General features: G+C 35.1%; 1 protein-coding gene across 6 annotated transcripts in view; it reads left to right on the top strand.

The window, feature by feature from the left end:
- The window catches only part of XPO4 (exportin 4), a 121,986-nt gene that overhangs the window by 53,652 nt on the left and 45,483 nt on the right, over positions 1-22,851 (top strand). For all 6 annotated transcript variants that reach the window (XM_077868433.1, XM_077868428.1, XM_077868430.1 and 3 more), the window contains 2 exons: positions 17,912-18,024; positions 22,581-22,738. In XM_077868433.1, the coding sequence (XP_077724559.1) occupies positions 17,912-18,024; positions 22,581-22,738 (271 nt within the window). The remainder of the gene's footprint in view (positions 1-17,911; positions 18,025-22,580; positions 22,739-22,851) is intronic.

Here is a 22,851-nt window from a genome sequence, read left to right on the forward strand (position 1 = left end):
TTAGTAAAAAAGATGTTGAAAAACTTTGAGACAGATTTAAAAAGTAACAGGCCATATGGAGCTATCAAAACATTAATTATATATGTAGGGAAAATCAACAAAAGTTACACTGCATATATTGGAGCCAATTTTAAATCTCTGTTTTAGGGGAAAATGTAGTTGGCTGAAGAGTGGCTGTTTCGTAAAGGGAAACAGTGCTGTGGGAGTTTGGAAACAAAGTTTGTTTAAAGATACATACACATAAAATATTTTCATAATGTATTTAGGTAAAGCTTTGCAAAACATGTCATCTGAAAATAAGCACAGCTACAGTGTTCCCAAAAGAAATAATTCCTTGTTTAAGCAAAAATCTTGATCTTGACCTTTGGATATTCTACTTGATGAATAGAGAGATGAATTGGTTAGAGATGAATTCACATCTAACGGTAGATGTTTGCCTAGTAGCCATTTGTTGGCTATCTGAACTCCAGTCCAGTATTGCTTCCTTTAAGTATAGGAGAAAAGGCATGACAATGGAGTTAAATTAAGCTATATTAGGGACACCTGGGTGGCTTAGTGGTTGAGCGTCTGTCTGCCTTTGACTCAGGTTGTGATCCCAGGGTCCTGGGATCACGTCCTGCATCAGGTTCCCCATAGGGAGCCTGCTTCTCCCTCTGCCTTCTCTGTTTATCTCTTGTGAATAAATAAAATCTTTAAAAAAAATTAAGCTGTATTTTCAGTAGTAATTAAGGTAATCAGTTTCAAAGAACCCAGTTCTGATATAATTTCTAATTTTGGCAATTTCTTGGTGATCTATTTAATCATTGGGGAGGGAATTGGATAATTACTTAGCTTTGTACCTTGAAGAGGGCCTATAGATCAAGTTTAACTTAGTTAATATAAAATGGTTGGCTTTTTATTTTTATTTTATTTTTTTAATTTTATTTATTTATTTATTGAAAGACACACACAGAGAGGCAGAGACACAGGCAGAGGGAGAAGCGGACTCCATGCAGGGAACCTGACGTGGGACTTGATCCTGGGACTCCAGGATCACGCCCTTGGCAGAAGGCAGGCGCTAAACCGCTGGGCCACCCAGGGATTCCCTGGTTGGCTTTTTAAAAAATGATTTATCTTTTAAGATAAATGAATAGCTAATAGACCTTGTAAAATGTGTATTTTGTATCAAATACATTTGATCATTTAGAATGGTATCATGTTAAATGAGGTGGTCTTAAATTTTCATTGTCATTCCCTATTCATAATTTTTTATTATGTGCTTTCTATTTTGCATCTTTTTATTTTGGTATAATTCCAAACATACAGAGATACTACAAGAGTAATTGACAGAATTGACGTGTGCCCCAATATCAAGATTCACCAGTTGAAAATAGTCTGTCCCTTTATTTCATTTTTCCTCTCTGTCTCTACGTACATATAATTTTCTCTTGTAAAGATATACCACATTTTTATTTATTGATCACTGACAGTTGGGTTATTTCAGCTTTTTGGTTACTATGAATAATGCTGCTTCTATGAACATTCATTATAAGTTCATGCTTGGACTTACATTTCATTTGTCTGATATATCCATGGAGTAGAATTGCTGGATCATATGGAAACTCTGTGTTTAATCTTTTGAGGAATTGCCAAGCTGTTTTCTAAACTAGCTGTACCATTTTACATTCTCACCAGCATTATATGAGGTTTCCAATTTCTCCACATCCTGGGCAACACTTGTTATCGGTCCGTTTATAGCCATCCTATTTCATATAAAGTGGTATCACATTGTGATTTTGATTTGCAGTACTGTGATGGTTAATGTATTAAATATCTTCTTATGTGGTTGTGGGCCATTTGTGTGTCTTCTTCGGAAAAATGCTATTGAAATCTGTTGTGTATTTTTTTATTGGTTTATTTGTTTAAAATTGAGTTGTAATAGTCCCTTATGTATTCTATATACAGGTCCCTTAACAGATAATATGATTTTCAAATATTTTCCTCCATTTCTGTGAGTTGTATTTTACTTTTTTTGATGTCCTTTGAAACACAGAAAATTTGGATTTTGATGATGTCCAAGTTATTTATTTTTTCTTTTGTTGTTGTATCTCAGAAATCATTGCCTGATCCAAGATCATGAAGATTTGTATTTATGCCTGTGTCTTCTTCTAATACTGGCTTCTTATATTGAAGACTTTGATCCGTTTTGAATTAAGTTTTATGTATGATGTGGGATAGTGATCAGGCTTAATTCTTTTATCCACTTATCCCAATAGATAATTAACTATTGATCAGAAAGGCAGAAGAGACTGGGGGATTAGGAAGTACCTGAGATATGTCATGGTGTTGAGTGATAGCTGTTAATATGTAACTTAATTGCCCTAATATCAATTTGGAATGCCAAAAGGATTAATAGGAGAAATTACCTGTGAGTAAATATGCATGCTCATCCTCCAAACTTGTATATACATAAATATTTGTTGATAAAGGATAAGATTGTAGACCAAAATATATATGAGATTGCCTGGAAGGAAATTTTGTGTAGTTGGCTGCTGAAGTTTTTGGAAGTTTATTACAGAGAAGTGTATAAATTATGACTGAAAATGTTATCGAGAAAGCCAATTGAGGCTAACTCAGCAGTGGAGCTAGAATGTGCAGAGAGGTATTAGTGAAAAGAATACACAGATTGAATATCTAGATACTTATTAATATTTAAGAGTCTTAGTGCTATCATATAATATTTTACAATTATCTTTAATGTACATACAGAGTTTCACTGAAGAAAAATAACTCTACAGCAATGGTTCTCAGTTGGAGTGATTTTGTATACTTGGGACATTTCGCAATGGCTGGAGATGTATTTGGTTATCACTATTAGGGGAGTGTTATTGTCAGCTGGTGGTTAGAGGCCAGGGGTACTGCTAGACATCCTAAAATGCACAGGACAGCTCCCACAAGAAGCAGTAGTTGTGCCCAAAATGTCAATAGTGATCCACACAAAAGCTTTCATGTGAATGTACTTAGCAGTATACTTTCTATAATAGGCAGAAAGTGGAAATGACCCAAGTAGCCATCAACTGATGAATGGATAAATGTGGTTTACCCACATTATAGACTGTTATTCATCAATAAAAAGGAATGCAGATACTGATACATGCAACAGCAGGAATAAACCTTGGAAACATCATACATCCTAAGTGAAAGAAGTCATGTACAGAAGACCCACGTGTACAATTCCAGATAGGCAGATCTATGGAAACAGAAAGATTAGTGGTTACCGAGGGCTGGGATGGTTGGGATGGCTGGAAGAAAATAGGAAGTAATGGCTTAAGTGCATGGGGCTTCTTTTTGAGTGATGAAAACTTTCTATCATGGTGATGGTTGCCTAACTCTGAATATACTAAAAACCATTGAATTGTACTGTCAGTGAATAAATTGTGTAGTATGTGAATTAAGTCTCAAGGTTTTAAAAATATCAGTCATGCCAAGGGTTAGAAATCTTGCTGCACAGGTCAACTGCCTACTGTCAGTAGAATGTTGTAGAGAGAAATTAAGGGTAAGGATAAAGTTTTGGGAGATACTTCTACTAGGTCATTGAAGTAAAGAGTGAGAAAGATATTCAGAGAGGAGAGAAGATCAATAGTAGAATTTTTGAGTACAGCAATAGTAAGATCCAGGAAGAAGCAAAAGAGATTGGGCAGGGCAGTTCAGACAAGCAGAGGGAATGACCAGGCAAGGCGCCTGGGAAGCAAAGACAGATGACTGTTTCAAAAAATAAAGGTAGTAGACATGCTCTATTACTGATAAGGAAGGTGGGGATTGGATAGAAGGCCACAAAAAGTCATGTGGAGGTCTGTTTGTGTGAGTGCTGGGTGCGTGGGGTATTGCACAAAAGCCATTTCAGTGATTGAATAGTGATTGGTAATTGAAGTATAAAGTGTTGGTATTTCATGGACCATGAACTATGAGAAATGGAGTGGCAGTTTGAGACAATTGAAAGTTTGGTTTGGTTTTATACTTTATACTTTGGGGAGGTGAACTTGTTTGTTGCCAAAGGGGATGAGTCAGAATTAGGGCAAGAACGTGTGATGTTACAGTGCTAGATAGGCCAATGATATAGTTGCTTAGATAGCTCAGGATGCCGTTGAGGTAGTGAGGAGATTAGTAAGTTGGAGGAAGTATGGCATGCCTACTATCATGATCCAAGAGTCTTAGTTTTTAAATGCTGGTTTGATCAGTTTTGTCCAGGTTTGTTCAAAAGTAGAGGAGGAACAAAGTAGTAGAAATCAACATCTGATGGGATTTTTAAGCGTGTATAGGTAAATATATAAAAACGTCGTGAGGCGTCTTCCTCGGTCTTTTTTTTTTTTTTTTTTGAGTTTTTCCCCAAATTGTTCTCTGTTTATACCTGATATCATACACTTTAAAAGATAAAAGAAAAGTCCGTCTGTAAAGTCATTAATCAGTGTATGAAGTAGTTTATGCATTATCCTTCCAGGGATATTTCTACTTTACAAAAAAAACATATCTGGGAGGAACCAGCAAGAATTTCTGACTTCAAGCCATTGGAAGGAAAGATTATGTTGGGAGTAGTAGTCCCTGTAGTCCTAGGTCATCATGGATTGTGCTAAATTATGTATTACCTATACTGTAATATTTTGAAAAATATTTGGTGGTTGAACTTTTGAACTTGGTAGTTCTTATATATGTTTTATTGCTTGTTGTAAGTAGTGGCATTCACTAAGAATTTATTGAACTGTTAACCTACATGGTTCATGGAATTCAGAACTCAATGAATATATACCCTACTGTATGACTCAACAGTTATTATCCCATTATACATCACACAGAACTACTATAGCTGGTAGGATCTTTGGCTATAGGAAAATGGTAACAGAACTGCTTTTCTGATGTCAACTTGCAGGTGGTTGGAGAGCAAACAAGGGAAGGCCCACTAAGTTGTTTGCTACTGTTTTGAGTAGGGCTGTGCAGTTTTGTTTTTCTAAGCCCACGGATTTTTCTCTTGCTACTTTATGTGGTTTAAATCCATGCAGGAGCAGGGAGGAATGCATTGAGCATTAGAAAAAAGTCTTTCCAAGAGGAAACAACCATACTTTTTAACTCTCTTATCTCAATTGCTTAGTAATTTAAAGACACAGGCAACTTAAAAGTTGAACCTTACATGCCAGAAGCAGAATGCTTTGGTGCCCTTTTGGGTCAGTAGGTTATATATCATTTCTGTAAGGTCTCTTGGGCAGGTCTGACTAAATTACTTTATATATATATTTTAAAGATTTTATTTATTCATGAGAGACACAAAGACAGAGGCAGAGGGAGAAACAGGCTCCATGCAGGGAGCCCTATGTGAGGCTCAATCCCAGAACTCCAGGATTACGCCCTGAGCTGAAGGCAGATGCTCAGTCGCTGAGCCACTCAGGTGTCCCTGACCAAATTACTTTAAATGCAATATTGTTCACTAGACCATGATTTCCATTGAAATTATTTAATTGTTTATAAAGAAATATATTCATTGAGTTCTGAATTCCATGAACCATGTAGGTTAACAGTTCAATAAATTCTTAGTGAATGCCACTACTTAAAAGGTAGTCCTGGGCTGTACTCTGAAGCATAGAGTTTGAGATTGTATTATTTGCAAAATTATGTTAATGGGAAGATGCCCACTAAAGTACATTTTTCCCATGTGTTAGGTTTAAGTGAGTAGTGAATACTCAAGAAATTACAAGAGTTTTGATTTATTAATATCTAAAGTGAATTCTAGGAAGGCATTCACATTTTAATTTTGATGGCAGGATTTTTTTTGTTCATATTAGAAAGCTGTGGTTTAGAGAGAGCATTAAGACCATATGGGTTTAATCTTTTTATCAGTTAAAGAGACTTTACTTTTGCCTTGGATAAAACTGTACTTCTTACCTTGGTCAGTTGTCCGTAGCAGATTTTGTCATTATTTGCACTGGGGAAAAGTGCGAATCCATTACCATTAAAGCAAAGTTATTGTTCTCCTCACAGGCTGATATCATTGCCTAGGCAATTCTTGTGTGAGATCCCAGTGATTAGTATTAACATTGTGGTTCCACAGCTCAGCCTAATTTTTAACTTCCTTAAAAGAGGGAATGAAGCCTTTTCTCTCTCTTCACATCAGCTTTGTGAGGCTAGGCTAGGCTAGCCTAGCCTAGGTTGACTAGCCTAGCCCTACACTAGAGTAAGTAACCAATATACTGAAATGGAATACAAAAGAGAGCTTGATAGCCTGAAAGTTCTCTGACCTACGACCAAAACATGTATCCACATCTAAATGTGTAGCATTGACTTGCATAAAAGTAATGTAAATGTAACCTAATTGGGATATACATCACTTACTGTAGTCTTTTGAATTTTTAATCTTAGATTCTCTATTTTTTAATCCACAGTGTAGTAAATAGTCCTCATTATACATCAGGTTTCCTTCACAAAGAAGAAGGACGTGGGGAATCGTCCTATATGAAAGACTTTAATAAGATTTTACTCACATTTGTAAGTCATCTAAAATGTCTCCTTGGTATATTATGTCTTTTCATTAAAACAACTGTGTTCTTGGGATCCCTGGGTGGCTCAGCGGTTTAGCGCTTGCCTTAGGGCCAGGGTGTGATACTGGGGTCTGGGATCGAGTCCTGCACCGGGCTCCCTGCATGGAGCCTGCTTCTCCCTCTGCTTGTGTCTCTGCCTCTCTCTCCCTCTCTCTCTCTCTCTCTGTCTCTCATGAATAAATAAAATCTTAAAAAAAAAATAAAACAACTGTGTTCTTGAGGATTCATATGAAGAAACTTGTATTTGGCATTGATAAGAAACATGTGAACACAGCATAAAGCTCAAGAAATACCATGTTTTGTTTTTTAAAGGCATTATGATCTATAATTCACAAACCATATAAGTTACACATTCATATTTATTTATAATTTATTATATTTATTTGTATATTTAAGAAAGCAAGCAAGCAAGCAAACATGCCAGGGGTAGAGGCTGTGGAGGGTTAGAGAGAGGGAGAAAAAAATGTCAAGCAGGCTCCATGCCTAGCATGGAGCCCTACTATTATGCAGGCTCCATCTCAGCGCTAGATCATGACCTGAGTTGGGATGAATAGTTGGATGCTTAACTGACTGAGCCACCCAGGCACCCCACAAGTAACACATTTAAAATGTACAATTAAATTTTTTCTTTAAAGTTTACTCAAGTTGTGCAACCATCACCAACATTGATTTTAGGATTTAGGGAATATTTATCATTCCAAAAAGAAACCGTTTAACATTCCCGCCTTGGCTACCCCCCCACCCCCCGCGCCCCGATCTCTACCTCCTTTCAGTAGCAACTACTAATCTACTTTTTATCTCTAGATTTTTCTATTCTGGATGTTTTATTTAAATGGAATCATACAAGGGGCAGCCTGGGTGGCTCAGCAGTTTAGTACCACCTCCGGCCCAGGGCAGGACCGAGACCCCGGATCGACTCCCATGTCAGGCTCCCTGCATGGAGCCTGCTTCTCCCTCTGCCTGTCTGCCTGTATCTCTCTCTCTCTCTCTCTCTCTGTCTCTCATGAATAAATAAATAAAATCTTTTAAAAGAAATAAATAAATGGAATCATACAATATGTGGAGTTTTTGTCACTTTTATGTGCATATTTTTTAACATATTCATTTTGTAGACATATCAGTATTCCATTCCTTTTTGTGTTGCCAGGTAATATTCCATTCTGGATAATACCATGTTTTATTTTGTTGTTCATCTGCTGATCAGTTGATGGTCTTTTGAGTTCCCTTTTTTCTTTTTTTTTTTTTTTAAAGATTTTATTCATTAATTCATGAGAGACATAGGGAGAGAGGCAGAGACCTAGGCATGGGAAAGCAGGCTCCCCCTGGGGAGCCCAGTGTGGGACTTGATCCCAGGACCCTGGGATCACGCCCTTAGCTGAAGGTAGATGCTCAACCACTGAGCCACCCAGATGTCCCAGTTCTTTCTGTTTTTTAATTTTTAATTTTATTTTTAAAATTTTATTATTCACGGGACACACACACACACAGAGGCAGAGATATAGGCAGAGGGAGAAGCAGGCTCCATTCAGGGAGCTCAATGGTGGGACTCAGTCCCAGTACCCTGGGATCACGCCCTGAACCAAAGGTAGACACTCAGTCACTGAGCCACCCAGGTGCCCTTCTTTCCATTTTTTTAAAAACAAATTTCAATATAGAATAATCTGTGAACATCTTTGTATAAGTTTTCTGTACTTGTGGATGTATGTTCCCATTTCTCTTAGACATGTGTATCTGTACGAGTAGATTGCTGGGTCATATGTTAACTGTATGTTTAACATTTTGAAGAACTATCAGACTGTTTTCCATAGTACCTGAACTATTTTGCATCAACATTGGAATGTGTAAGTATTCTGTTTTGCCTGCATCCTCACCTACACTTAATCTGGGGGTTTTTTGTTTATAACCATTCTGTTTCATACAAAGTGGTATCTCATTGTGGCTTAGATTTGCCTTAACCCTAATGGTAAATGCTGTTGAGCATCATTTCCGTGGTAATTGACCATTTGTGTATCTTCTTTAGAGAAATGTCCATAGAGGTCCTTTGTCCATTTTTATTTTTTTATTTTTATTTATTTTTAAAAGATTTTATTTATTTGAGAGAGAGTGTACAAGCAGGGTGGGGGAGAGGAGTGGAGGCAGAGGGAGAAGCAGACTCCCCATTGAGCAGGGAGCCAGACATGGGGCTTGATCCTAGGACCCTGACTGAGATCATGACTTGAGCCAAGAGCAGATAACTGCTCATCTTAACTTATCTTAACTGCTTAATTGACTGAGTCACTCAGGCACCCCTCCTTTGTCCATTTTTAAATTGAGTTATTTATTTTTTTTTTAATTTTTGAGTCCTGTACATATTATAAATATATAAAACAAATCCATTGGGAGATGTATAATTTTCAAATATTCTCTACCTTTCTGTGAGTTATCTTTTTACTTTATTGATAATGACCTATGAAACCTAGAAATTTTTAATTTTCATGATGTCTGATTTATTTTTTTTTTCTTTTATTTGTGCTTCTGTTATAAGAGGGCTTTGCATAACCCAAGGTCAGAAAGATTTTTTTTAAATAGACCTTTTTTAGAGGAATTTTAGATTCATAGCAGTATTGAGCAGAAGGTAGAGATTTCCTCTTTCCTCTGTTCCCCAACGTATATATAGTCTCCCATTATCAATATCTTACCCTTCTACCCCCACCCCACAGAGTTATGTGTTTGTTATCATTAATGAACCTACAAGTGACACATCATTATCATCAAAGTCCATGGTTTACCTAAGAGTTCACTCTTGGTGTCCTCTGGGTTTTGACAAATGTATAATGACATGTATCCACCATTACAGTACCATACAGAGTAGTTTCACTGCCCTACAAACCCTCTTTGTTCCTCCTGTTTATCCCTATCTCTCCCCAAACCCTTGCCAGCCACTGTCTCCATAGTTTCTCCTTTTCCAGAATGTTATATAATTGGAATCATATAGTATGTAGATTTTCAGATTGACTTTTCAGATTGACTTTCACTTAGTAATGTGCATTGAAGATTCCTCTGTATCTCTTCATTGCTTGATAGCTTATTTATTATCACTGAGTAGTATTCTGTTGTCTGGATGACAGTTTACTTACTGACCTACTGAAGGACATCTTGGTTGCTTGTAAGTTTGACTAAACATCTTTGGGTAGGTTTTTGTGTTGACACAAATAGTCAACTTCTTTAGGTAAACAGCCAGGAGCATTGCTGCTGGATCATATGTAAGAAACTGACAGACTGTCCTCCAGAGTGACTATACCATTTTGCATTCTCACTGGCAACGATTGAGTGTTCCTTTAGGTCCACATCCTTGTCAGCATTTGTTGTGGTCAGTGTTCAGATTTTGGCCAGTCTGATAGGTGTGTAGTGATATCTCATTGTTGTTTTGATTTGCATTTCCCTGTGATATATGATGTGGAGCATCTTTTCATGTGCTTATTGGCATATGTATATCTTTGCTGAGATTCAAGGTCTTTGGCCCATTTTTAAAACTGGGTTGTTTGTTTTCTTATTGTTGAACTTTGAGTTCTTGGTATATTTTGGATAATAGTCATTTGCCAGAAATATCTTTGGCAAATATATTCTACTAGTCTGTGGCTTATTCCTGTAATTAACCTTGTCCTTTACAGAGTAGAAGTTTAATTTTAATGAAGTTCAGCTAGCTTATCATTCTTTCTATCATGGATCATGACTTTGATATTATATATAAAGAGTCATTGTCAAATGTATGATCATCTAGATTTTCTTCTATATTCTAGGAATTTTAGTTTTGTGTTTTACATTTAGATCTGTTAATCCATTTTGACTTAATTTTTCTGAAGGGTGTAAGGTGTGTGTCTAGATGGTTTGTTTTTTGTTTGCATTGATGTCCAGTTGTTCAGGCACTATTTCTTGAAAAGACTGTCTTTACTCTATTGTATTACCTTTGCTTCTTTGTCAAAGATTATTTGGCTACATTTCTGTGGTTATGTTTCTGGCCTCATTTTTCTTTTCCTATGATCTACTTGTCCATTCTTTTTCCAATTCCACACTTGCTTATCGTAGCTTCATAGTAAGTCAGATTATGTCACTACTCCAACTCTGTTCTTGTTCTTAAGGCCACAAATATTTAATCTTATATTTTATTCTAACAGTTCCATGGGTTTTTAGCCCATATAGTTAAGTCGGTCATATATTACATCTATCATCATTTTAAGTTAGCTTTTGTATACAGTACAAGATGGAGATCCAGTTTCATTTTTTTGCATGTGACTATCATGTTCCTGCATTATTTGTTGAAAAAGATACTTTCCAATTGAATTGTCTTGTCCTCACAAGTCTGTGTAAGATTACTAAACTGTAAATCTAACTGTATTACTGGCTTCTTAATTTTATTCCCTTGGTTTTTATGTCTTTTATTATACCAGTGCCACACTGTCTTGATTATTATAGCTTTGTAAGAAGTTTTAAAATCAGAAAGTTTTTGTCCTCCAACTTTGTTGTTTTTTTGAAGATTATTTTCTCTTTTCTGTGTCCATTGTATTTTCTATGAAATTTAGAATTAGCTTATCAATTTCTGCAGAAAAGGCAGCTGGGATTTTGATAGGTATTGTGTTGAATCAGTAGATCAGTTTGGGGAGTATTGCCGTGTTAACAGTGTTAAATTTTCTGATCCATAAACATGGGATATCCTTCAGTTATTTAGATCGTTAATTTTTTACAACAGTGTTTTATGGTTTTCAGGGTAGAAATTTTGTTAAATTTATTCTTGTATGTTTTATTATTTTTAATTCAATTAAATGGAGTTGATTTAACATTATTTTCATATTCATTGCTAGTGTATAGAAATATGTTTTTTAAAAAATTTATTCACAAGAGACACAGAAGGAGAGGCAGAGACACAGGCAGAGGGAGAAGCAGGCTCCCTGCAGGGATCCCGATGCAGGACTCGATTCCAGGACTCTGGGACCAGAACCCGAGCCAAAGGGCAGATGCTTAACCACTGAGCCACGCAAGTGCCCTAGAAATACATTTTTTATGTTAATGTTGTACCATGTGATGTTGCTGAATTTATTGGCTCAAATAGTACTTCTGGTTGATTAAAAAAAATTTATACATATAGTGTCATCTGCAAACCATAATTTTTATTAAATACTTATTATATGTAGGTTTTACATGTGTAGAAGGTAATTTATGAAGGTATCCTCCACCTCAGCCCTGGGTGGAGCAACATATACAGCTCCTGGAATTTGGTAGAATCGTCTCTTGGCCCACTGAGCTGATTACTTACCATTGTGCCCCAGTCTTACTCTCTTGATGAAGACTGAGATGAAATCTACCTTCTTTCATTCTGTTTCAGATCACTGCTGTCCAAAGAAAGTATCCCTGGTCCCGTGATCCTCTCATCCCATCATCCCAGTTTAAAAAAGGGCTCTACAAATCTGGATGGTCTGATCTCTGCCTCCTTCTTAAAACTCTTCCGTGCTATTTTGTTAGAGTTGCTCTCACAAGCTGTTTCCTTCTGCCTTGGTACCTCCTCACATGGACTTTCTCTGCCTGGACACCTTCTCCCCTTTGTCTAATCACCACTTACTTGTGCCTCAGATTTGTACCCTAGATCAGGTTTCTTTTCTTTTGCCCTCTCATATGTATGTCATATCTGATTTTCTCCCACTGGGCTTACTTCTTATTTATAAATTTTCACTTGTAGCTTATTTGAATAAATCTGTTTACCCACTCATTTGGAAGCTTATGAAAGCATGGGTCATGTTTTTGTTCACTATATTGTTTTAGCACCTTGGATAGTCTAGCATAAAGTAAAGATGCTTAACAAATATATATTATTTAATTATTGAAGTAAGGTGATTTGATTCCAAAGTATTATTTTAGTTCTTGGATGTTTGTTTATGCTGCTAAAATTATTTAGCCAGGACTTCACCTGGTATCCATAAATGCTTAAGGGTTTTGGCAATGCTAATCATAAGTGACAGTATCACTTTGTAGTAAGAATGTTTGGCAGGTATGTTTGGTATGTTGACTTGAATAATACTTCTGTTTTTTAGTTTGGTTACACTGCCTTTTATTGATTTTCTATTTTTGTGGATCTGGTTTGGTTTTGGTAAAAAAAATTTTAATTCGGCCTCTTGGGGAAAGCTAACTGGATCATAAAATAGTAATGGGATATAGAAGCCTTACCTAAATTAGGATTTCCAGTAAAGCCAGTGTTACTATTTGCAGGCAAGGCTTGGGAAAACATTCAGGTGAGGTCAGTTCTCCTTTATTTCAAAGGACTTTTGGTTACTTGGACTTAATGCTGTCTGTAAGACTGGGCTCGTTGGTTCTATGTTGTGCCATAAAGAGAAATAAGAGGTTGTATTGTTAGAAGAATTCAGTGACAGATTAAATATTTGAGAAGAAAAACTTGGCTTTCCCTTTGCCTCTGAACTTTGTTTTATTAATGAGGTAACTTAAAAAGAACATAGGAAGATGGAGAAATTAAAAGTTTTTATTACTTTTATAAAATGTTCGTTGTTGCTACAAGATCTTCCTGTATCATAAAATATAAGTTTAGGCTGTTGGAATTTTCATACTCTTTGTTGTATTTATTTGAGGATGATTTATAGTTACTGTATAACTCATTGTCTTCTTTTACCACCATAAAATGATACCCTTACTAAAGGTGTTAATAAATGAACAAGAACTCATTTGCATTTGTAAGGACCAATGTATTTCTAAAGATGACTTTTCTTTCCTTGTGGTAAGATAATATATGTACTTACTGATAATACTGTTTGTTGTTTGAGACCTCAAGACTTGTTGTTTGGGACAGAAGACTTAGTAGGATTTATCCAGTGACAGTCGGTGGCAGGGTGAGATTCAATTCTCTCCTGGCTCTTAGCCTAGTGTGTTTCTTTCTGATCATGCAGTTATAAAATAGGGCAGGTGGTACATTTATATGCTTTTGAGTTCTTAGAAGTTGCTGAGCTTTCCTAAGCAGAGAACTTCAGAGCTAGATAGGATCATGGTAAAACAAAGGGTAGAGAATAGAGAGTTAATTCTTCACTGTCCTGAGGTGCAGTTGAATTTCCGTCTAGCTGCAGCTGATTTTCCAGAGGATTAAGATAACGTTGAACTTGGAAGACTGGTTGGGTTTTAACTTCAGGATTTGAACCCTTGCTAAGGGGGTAGTGGGCTGGTATTTGTTACAATGACAGAAACCTCATTGTACTGTAACTCATAGTTGTTTAATTTGGTGAAAATATGGGAAGGTAAAATAAGATGTAGACAATATTTTTAAAAAGATAAAAGATTATTAAAAGCAGCTCTGTATGGCTGTTTTACTGAATTTTACTTCATTTGGTTAGAAATGAATTATTCTGATACAAACTATAAATTACTTGAGTTCAGTATTTATTGTAGATAAATGTTTTAAGCCATAGCCCAAGAAAATTCTTAATTTAAAATCTGATTCAGGGATCTCTGGGTGGCGCAGCGGTTTGGCGCCTGCCTTTGGCCCAGGGCATGATCCTGGAGACCCGGGATCGAATCCCATGTCAGGCTCCCGGTGCATGGAGCCTGCTTCTCCCTCTGCCTGTGTCTCTGCCTCTCTCTCTCTCTCTGTGTGACTATCATAAATAAATAAAAATTAAAAAAAAATAATAATAAAATAAAATCTGATTCAGATTTATTTAACTAGGATCAACCTATTGTGACTTGTAAGTCTTTGAAAATCCATAGGTGTATAATATGTATAATATGTTTAATATATATAAACCATAGGTGTATAATATGTAAATTAATTGGTAAATAATCACTTCATTGTCAGACTTCTCTTTCATTGATAATACATTTGAATTTTTAAAAGCAGTATAATGTTTAGATATTATGGCATTTTTAAAAAAAGATTTATTTATTTATTTATTTATTTATTTACGATAGACATATATAGAGAGAGGCAGAGACACAGGAGGAGGGAGAAGCAGGATCCATGCAGGGAGCCCGATGTGGGACTTGATCCTGGGACTCCAGGATCGCACTCTGGGCCAAAGGCAGGCGCCAAACCGCTGAGCCACCCAGGGATCCCTGATATTATGGTATGTTAATGTAGTAATAAATCTGAAACTTTTGGAAACCTTTTTTTTTTTTTTAAAGAAACTATTGCTTTATTTAAACATTAAATACTTTTTAAAAATACTGTCTTAAGAATAGAAATGCTGGGGCACCTAGGTGGCGCAGGTGGTTAAGCATCCAACTTTCATTGTCTGCTCAAGTTGTGGGATTGAGCCCAGCAAGGCTCAATAGCTCAGCATGGAATCCACTTGTCCCTCTCCCTTCTCCTCTGCCCCTCTTCCCTTCCTTTCTCTCTCTCTGTCTCTCTCTCTGTCTCTCTCATAAATAAATAAATAAATAAATAAATAAATAAATAAATAAATAAATAAATAAAATAAATTCTTTTAAAAAAAGGAATAGAAATGCTGGCTATCTGAATTTTAGAGGAAGTCTTTCTGTTTTATTTTTAAAGTAATCTACATTATGAATTATCTGGAAGAAAAGTGATATTTTGGGATATCTTATACAAACATACAGAAATAGTCCATTAATTGGTAATACGAAATTAAAAATTGAATTACCCTAATTTTTTACATTTGGAATGTACAGATGTGGTCCAGATGGTGTATAAGATTGTTTTACTCACATTGTGATAATACTTCTCAGTGTTTTTTAAATTCGAAAGTAATGATTGTACACCTGAAATACTGTTACTATGAATGTAATTTCAGGTAATACAGAAGAACCCTAATAGCCTTTTATGAAGGCAACCACTTCAGCAGTTTCACAGCACAGTCTGCTAACCAAAACATGTATTTCTTATCAGGGTAGTTTTGTTCTTAAAAATTTGTTCCATTCATTATTACACTATTCTTTTTGTCATGTTTATGTTTAAGTTTTTATTAAAATCCTTTTATGGTAATTCTTTCAATAGAGATATTATTTGTAATTAAGTTACATGGTTGCTGTCTGCCTGGCTGGCTATATTAACAAAATTAACAGATGGTCTGCTTTGTGACAAACCATTTTACTATGGTTATGTGAATCTGTCTCATATCCCACCTAATTTAAAAATTAATTTATACCTTTTGTAAGCTTTTGAAGTACTAATAAATTCTGTTATTTTTCTAGTTGAAAATACTTAGTAGAATTATACACATATATTTTGTTTGTTAGATCTGGATGTCCAACAAAATAACAAGTTTTTTTTTTTAAGCCATTTTGATGTAAGATAGCAAACTCCTAAAAAATTGGAATGAGATTGTTGCATTTGCTCAATCTGTGAGTACTGTGGTACTCGGCATAAGAAATAAATATTTTTCATTACTGAACAGTATATGTCAAAATCATTGCCTTTTAAATAATAAAATGGAACATTGAAATTTAAAGAAATAAAACTGGAGAAAGGGACGCCTGGGTGGCTGTTGAGCGTCTGCCTTCGGCTCAGGGCATGATACCAGAGCGCTGGGTTCGAGTCCCACATCAGGCTCCCTGCGTGGAGCCTGCTTCTCCCTCTGCCTGTGTCTCTGCCTCTCTCTCTCTGTGTCTCCCATGAATAAATAAATAAAATCTTAAAAAAAAAAAACTGGAAAAAATAAGTGGAATATTTTTTATGAAGTACAAAGAGTCAATTGCCTTACTCTTGCTTCCTCTATTTCATATACTCAACCCTTTTTTTAATGCCTCAGACTTTTATTGTGGAAAATTTCTAAGATGTGCAAAATTAAAGCACCCAGCTTCTTCAGTTCTGAGTTCATTTCATCTATACTCTTCCATCCTCAGATTATTGTAAGGCAAATCCTAGACATCCTATGATTTCATCCATAAATATTTGTTTCTCTAAAAGATAATCAAGGCTTCATTTTAGAAATGTGAAAATACCTAGTATACAGTCAGTATATTCTGGATGCAGAACACAGTGTAAACAACATTAGATAGGTGCCTAGTGAGAAAGTGAAATCATTTAAAAAACTACTGATGCACTGAAAACTCGTAGTACTTGTAGGCTGATTTTTTTTTTTTCTCTTTTCAAAAATCCAGGCTGGCTTCATTTTAACAGTTCCTCTTGTGACTTTGACTCTTTCTCTGCACCTCCACAAGGGGGCAGATAAAGGAAGAGAAAAGTGAAATTTTAAGTGACTCTAACTTGAATTTCACTTTTAGTCATCAATCAGATGGAGCTGCAGAACATTTTTTGGAGCGGTTTTAAAGAAATAAGCAAGCCGACTTTTCTTCTGAATCAACTCGTAGTCCCCTCCTTGCTCTTCAGAGACAAAGTAGTAGATATTTCAAAAGGGGATTAATAATCTCTTAAAAAAATGGTTTCCAAAGCATTGTCCTAGCGTTTAATGTTCCAATTTGGTCTTTAGTGAAAATACAGCATTTGAACTTGTATCTAATTATTGCAAGCTACAGTTTTAGATAGCTGTTGTTGAAATTTCTCATTGAGTGATGGGAGTGTTGCCTAGTTGATGTATTTAGCTGATTAGCAGTGGAAGGGGCATAACTCTTATTTTTATGTCCAGACAACTTTCCCTTTTCTTAAAAGCTTCACTTTCTACATCAGTGTCATTGAATGAATTCTATTCATGGATACTTATAAATATATTATGGTTACTTTATGGCAAAGGTAATATTCTATTTGAAGCATGTTTGATATTGAAACACTTGAACACCATAAAAGTAGACTTTTAGTCTGGGAGTTTTAAATGGGTATATATAGAGTTGTATATAAACTGAATATATCTTTGTCTAGAATTGGTATTTGATTAGAATCTAATGTGTGGGAGGGAGTTTTTCTGCTTCAGAATAATGTATATTTGCTCTTCTTTTGTTTGTTACCCAGTAAATATAATTTTTGGGAAAAATGCTATTTTTCCAAGTAGTTTATTATGAGACTTACATTTTGTATATGTGGTTTTAGCTGTTATAAGATGTTGAGGGGGAAGCGATGGGATAAATATGCAGAAATTTATTTTTTTCCTTTTTTGTATGTTTACATTCATTTTTTTTTCATTTTGTGGCAAGAATATCCATTAAGATCTCTGATTATCATGGTTTTTATATCCCAGTATGACATGTAGTTCTGATGAAACTGTTATGTTATATTCCTGTAGCATTTTTTTTAAGACTTAATGCCTTTTATTCCTTAGCTTCATGCATGAATTATGTAGCATATGTGAAGAGGCTTAAACTGTTCCCATTACATTCTTTCTGGATGGCTCCTGTTATATTTAGGATATACTTATACTTTAGACAAAGTAAGAATGTTATTGTTGTTGACCTTGACACCAGATAACTGGGCAGACATTATATAGCTATGTTTGAATCCTCACAAAATGTGCTGTTAAAGCCAACAGAGTCCTGGCGGGAGACTCTTCTGGATAGCAGAGTTATGGAGCTGTTCTTCACAGTAAGTTTTGCTTTTCCTCTCTGGTGGTGAAGGCCAAGGAAGAGTGCTGCTGAGAAGAGTACATGCTTTTGTATTTTTCTTGAGTAAAACAGGACAGATGGCTTTCTCTTCTGAAGGCCTTCTCTTCTAATCAATACTTCTGCTTAAATAGAAGTTATATAGAAGTGTTCTTGCTAATTTATAAAAATGCTATGTAAATATAAAGGGTTGAATATCCTGGAGCTGAAGTTCTCAAGTTTTTTGATCTCAAGACCCCTTTACATTCTTAGAAATTATTGAAGACCACGAAGAGTTTTTGTTTATAGGATTACAGCTACTAATATTTACCATATTAAAAATTTAAACTAAAAACTTTAAAAAATAATTTACTAATTCATTTAAAAATAGCAGTATGAGGGGTGCCTGGTTGCCTCAGTCAATGGAGCATGCAACTCTTGATCTCAGGGTTGTGGGTTCAAGCCTCATGTTAAGTGGAGAGATTACTTAAAAATAAAATCTTTAAAGAAAATAGCAACACGAAACTATTACATATTAACATAAATAACATTTTAGTGAACAAATAGCTATGCTTTGAGGGGATAAAAAAGTTTACTGAAAAGAGTAGCATTGTTTTATAGTTTTGCAAAACTCTAATTTAGGCTTAATAGAAGACAGCCAGATTCTCAGATCTGCTTCTGCATCCAGTAGGTTGTAATATTATAGGTCAAGTAACCTCAAGGAACGCCACTGTATACCTGTGTGACAGAATAGAAAAAGCAGATACTGTGTTAGTGTTAGTATGAAAATAATATTGCCGTTAGAGACAACCTGACATGGTTTTAAGAATGGCTTGGGATCCCTGGACCACGCTTTGAAAACTGCTGTAGTAGAGTATTGTAGTTTTTAAGTATAATTTATCTTAGTGTTATGAGTAGCAACTTATTTCCATTATAACTTTAAATAGTCCTGTTGATTATTTGCTAAATGTCAAAAGAAGCAATATGTTCCTGTGTTTGCTCATTAGGTTCCCCACTAAGCTGGTGAAAAAACATGTGCGTGGAGTGAGGAGAGATGCTCATCTGCTGTTAATAGTGCAAGCACACACATTAGATGTAAAAACTGGGGTAAAAGTAAAAAAAAAAAAAAAAAAAAAAACAGAAAAAGGAAGCCCTTTTACTTATTCCGGACCATTTTAGTTTCTTACCTTTTCATTTGTTAGAAAAATATTATTTACTATCCTTATAATTGCCTTCCTTTTCTAATCAAACCATTTAAAATATTGTAGTTTTGTGGTTTATATTTTAAAATACCTCGAATAAGGTTATTCATCCATGGTTGTATACATAAAAGTGTTCTCAATAGAAATGTTAGACTAAGCATTACCTTACATTTTATTCTTTAAATCAGAGAAATGATGAATAAAAACACTGTATTACCAAAGAGATAGATACAACTAAATTAAATTCTGTTGCCTGCCACATCTGACAAATTGTTTTGATGTGCATCCAAGTTCAATTCTTTGTGTTATTTATTTGACTGAAAGAAGATCCCATTCCAGCAGTTTTTGAAAAGGTGAAAAACTTGCTGGTAGTACTGGAAACAACTCCCCCAAATCTGAACAGCTGTCTAGACAAACTAGACAGCTGCTCCTGTCAGCTGTGAACCACCACTTGCAAATAGCTTCTGAATTTGAGAGTTAACCCTTTTTACTGTGTTATTTTAACAGGTTTGTGTTTGTGGCCTCTTGCTTTCATTTAAGGAGCTTATAAACTGTTTTAATTTGTAATTTGTTACAAAGATGACAGTGGCTAATCTTTTAATTTCATTCAGTTTTTATTAAATTTATTTTCAATTATGTGAATTTATTACCTAATATAAAGCAGTTTTCTATTGAATATCCTTGTTTCTCTAGATTTGAGTGGGTAGGCATAACTATGGCATGAAATTAAGAGTTTAAATGTGTTAGTCACATCTGAATTTAGGAATATTCTAGGTTTCATTCTACCCTTCAAAAGTTTACAAATATATCAATTTTTCTTCCATACAATATTAGATAAACCACTATTGTTGTTTTTTTCTCCTTTTTGACTGATTCTCCTTGACCTCATTTATGGTGTCTTTTTTTTTTTTTCTCTGCTTATGCAAAAATTACTAGTGTTCTATCTTAGTTCTCAACTTTGCTGACTGTATACACTTTCCTTGGGCTATCTCTTCCACACGTTGGACTTGAAGCACCACTTCTGCACCGATGACTCCCAATTCTATATTCAGCACAGGCTGCTCCGAAGTTCCAGGGCCTTATAATCCAAGTGCTTACTGGATATTTTAATTTGGATGGCCCACAGACATCTCAGATTCAGCATGTTCCAATAGAATTTATCATCTTACTAACTTGCTCCCTTTACTCCTTGTCTTGCTTCACCACTCACCTCCTTGGATGTTCTGCTAGCCTTTGCTTTTCTTTATCCCTCTACTTTCCCTATTCAGGTGATGAATTCAGTTTTTAATTTATATAATGTAATTCAATTGTGGTAGAACTCCTTTATAATACTGACATTGGAAGAAGGGCAAGAATCTACTATATTACACTAGAATTAATCATTATCATGAGCTTTATATGGCTCATATTTCAGAGAGCATAAATTAAGTTTAAAAAGTAGATGTAGGTTCTGAGGCAGTTTCTTTATTTTATTTAATTACATAATCAACATGAACTATTTCAGTCATCATATCTTTTGATTCCTCACTTCTAGACCAGGAACGAGCAACCATTTAGCTCTATAGAGAGAAAAGAAACCTTCTTTTGTCCCAGATCACATTACATTGGCAGAATGTACCCCTGGATAATATGCTTAAATGTTGATTAGAATAAAAGGCATGATGGCAGAAATTTAGTTATAGTTTTCAGATAAGGAACTTGGGAATTAGTTGTGTTCAGAAGTTCTCGAATTGGACAATGTATGAATTTGTGTATTATACTTTCAATTTACTATATAAAACTTAAAATGTAATAGAATATATTTTGAGAAACATTTTTTATTATTCTAGACTAACAAATTGGCAGACTTTTTCTGTAAAGGCCAGGTAGTAAATATTAGGCTTTGCAGGTTGTATGTTCTCTGAGGCAGCTATTTAGCTCTGCTGTTGTCCTACAGAAGCAGTCATGGATAATACCTAAACAAATAAGCATGGCAGTGTTCCTTTAAAACTTTTTATTTAGTTATTAAAATGTGAACTTTATGTAATTGTCATGTCTTGAAATATCATTATTCTTTGGTTTCGTTTTCCCTGGCCATATAAAAATGTAAAGACCATCCTATAGACCCTACTAAACCAAGCAGGAGGCCATATCTGGGGGGCTTTGGTTTGACAGTCCCTGTTCTAGACCAAAGAGTGTGGCATATTTTAAGCAGGTCAGTAGATCAATTAACTTTGTGACGCTTTAGTATTTTAAATTTCTTACAGCCTTAAGTTCAAGGTTTAAAGATGAATGAAATCAATCTGTGAATAAGGATTTGAGTGTCCATTCACTGTGTCCCAAAAATGTACCTGTGAATATGTAAGAGAAATATTCTAACTTTAAGAATTTATAAATGATTTGCAGAGTCAAAGTGAACATAATTTGAAACAAATAGAGAACTAATGTTTAAAATTTTGTGACATTCAGAAAGAGAGATTTGTGTAAGAAAAGAAAGGCTGGAAAAGTCAAATGCTTGTGGAAAGAAGAAAATGGTTGCTGTAAATGTAGTTGGTGGATTTGGATAAAAAGTTACCGCTAATTTCTTTACTAAATGTATTTTCCTTGGCTGTTTAATTATGTCAAATTACAGACATGAAACACCCTTAAAATCTGAGAATATTAATGACACTAAAACTAGGGAGCATTTCCTTCATACAGAGTACTGTGCACCAGGTGTTTCACATCAATATTGCATCATTGAAATAAGATCTAGATGAGGCTTTAAAGTGGACTTAAATATAATTTAAATAAAATTAAGAAAATTTTAGCTGTTATTAATAGCAATGATATAGGATAAGATGAATTTCAAACAAATTGTGGGCAATCTCAGAGTGAAAGAGTGTGTTTATATACTGGTTGAATGAGTGAATGTGTGGGGATTGACAGGTATATTGGTTTTCTAAGTGTGCAACTGTTTACTTCTACTAAAGCAGCATCTATATACTCCTGATTGAACTTGTCTGCTAACTTTAGCAAGTAGCTGTAGCTAGGCATAGTTAGCATAATACAGATGACTGTCGTTGTTGCTGTTTTTAGAAGAAGCAGTATGTCTGACTGGCTGGCATCTGTTTCTCTCTTTGTCATAACATGCTGGAGACAGTTCAATTTTCAAAATGTAGGTAGCCCTCAGTTAAAAATCACTTGATAAGTCTAAAATCATGGCCTGTAATGTAAAGTGGACTGAGGGGCAATTTTCAAATTTAGTTAAGTTCAGGAGTTAATTTTCTAGAAATAACCAGCAACAGTGAATTTTTCTCTTACCTCATTCGGCATGATAGACACGTGACCCTTACAAAAGAAGAATTTGTTTTTATGGATTAGTAATTCTTTCTAACAGGTACATCGAAAAATCAGAGAAGATTCAGATATGGCACAAGATTCTCTTCAGTGCCTTGCCCAGTTAGCTTCTCTTCATGGACCCATCTTCCCCGATGAAGGATCACAAGTTGATTATCTAGCACACTTCATTGAGGGATTACTGAATACTATCAATGGGTAGGTATACTTGCCCTTTATAACTGAAAAAGGAACTTTCAGTTTTTTATGTTTAACATTAGAGGAGAAAAAAAAACCTAGTGATTTTTTTTCCCTGTTTATATTTTGAAGTA

This window comes from Canis aureus, chromosome 24, assembly GCF_053574225.1.
Source record: "Canis aureus isolate CA01 chromosome 24, VMU_Caureus_v.1.0, whole genome shotgun sequence".
Lineage (NCBI taxonomy): Eukaryota > Metazoa > Chordata > Mammalia > Carnivora > Canidae > Canis > Canis aureus.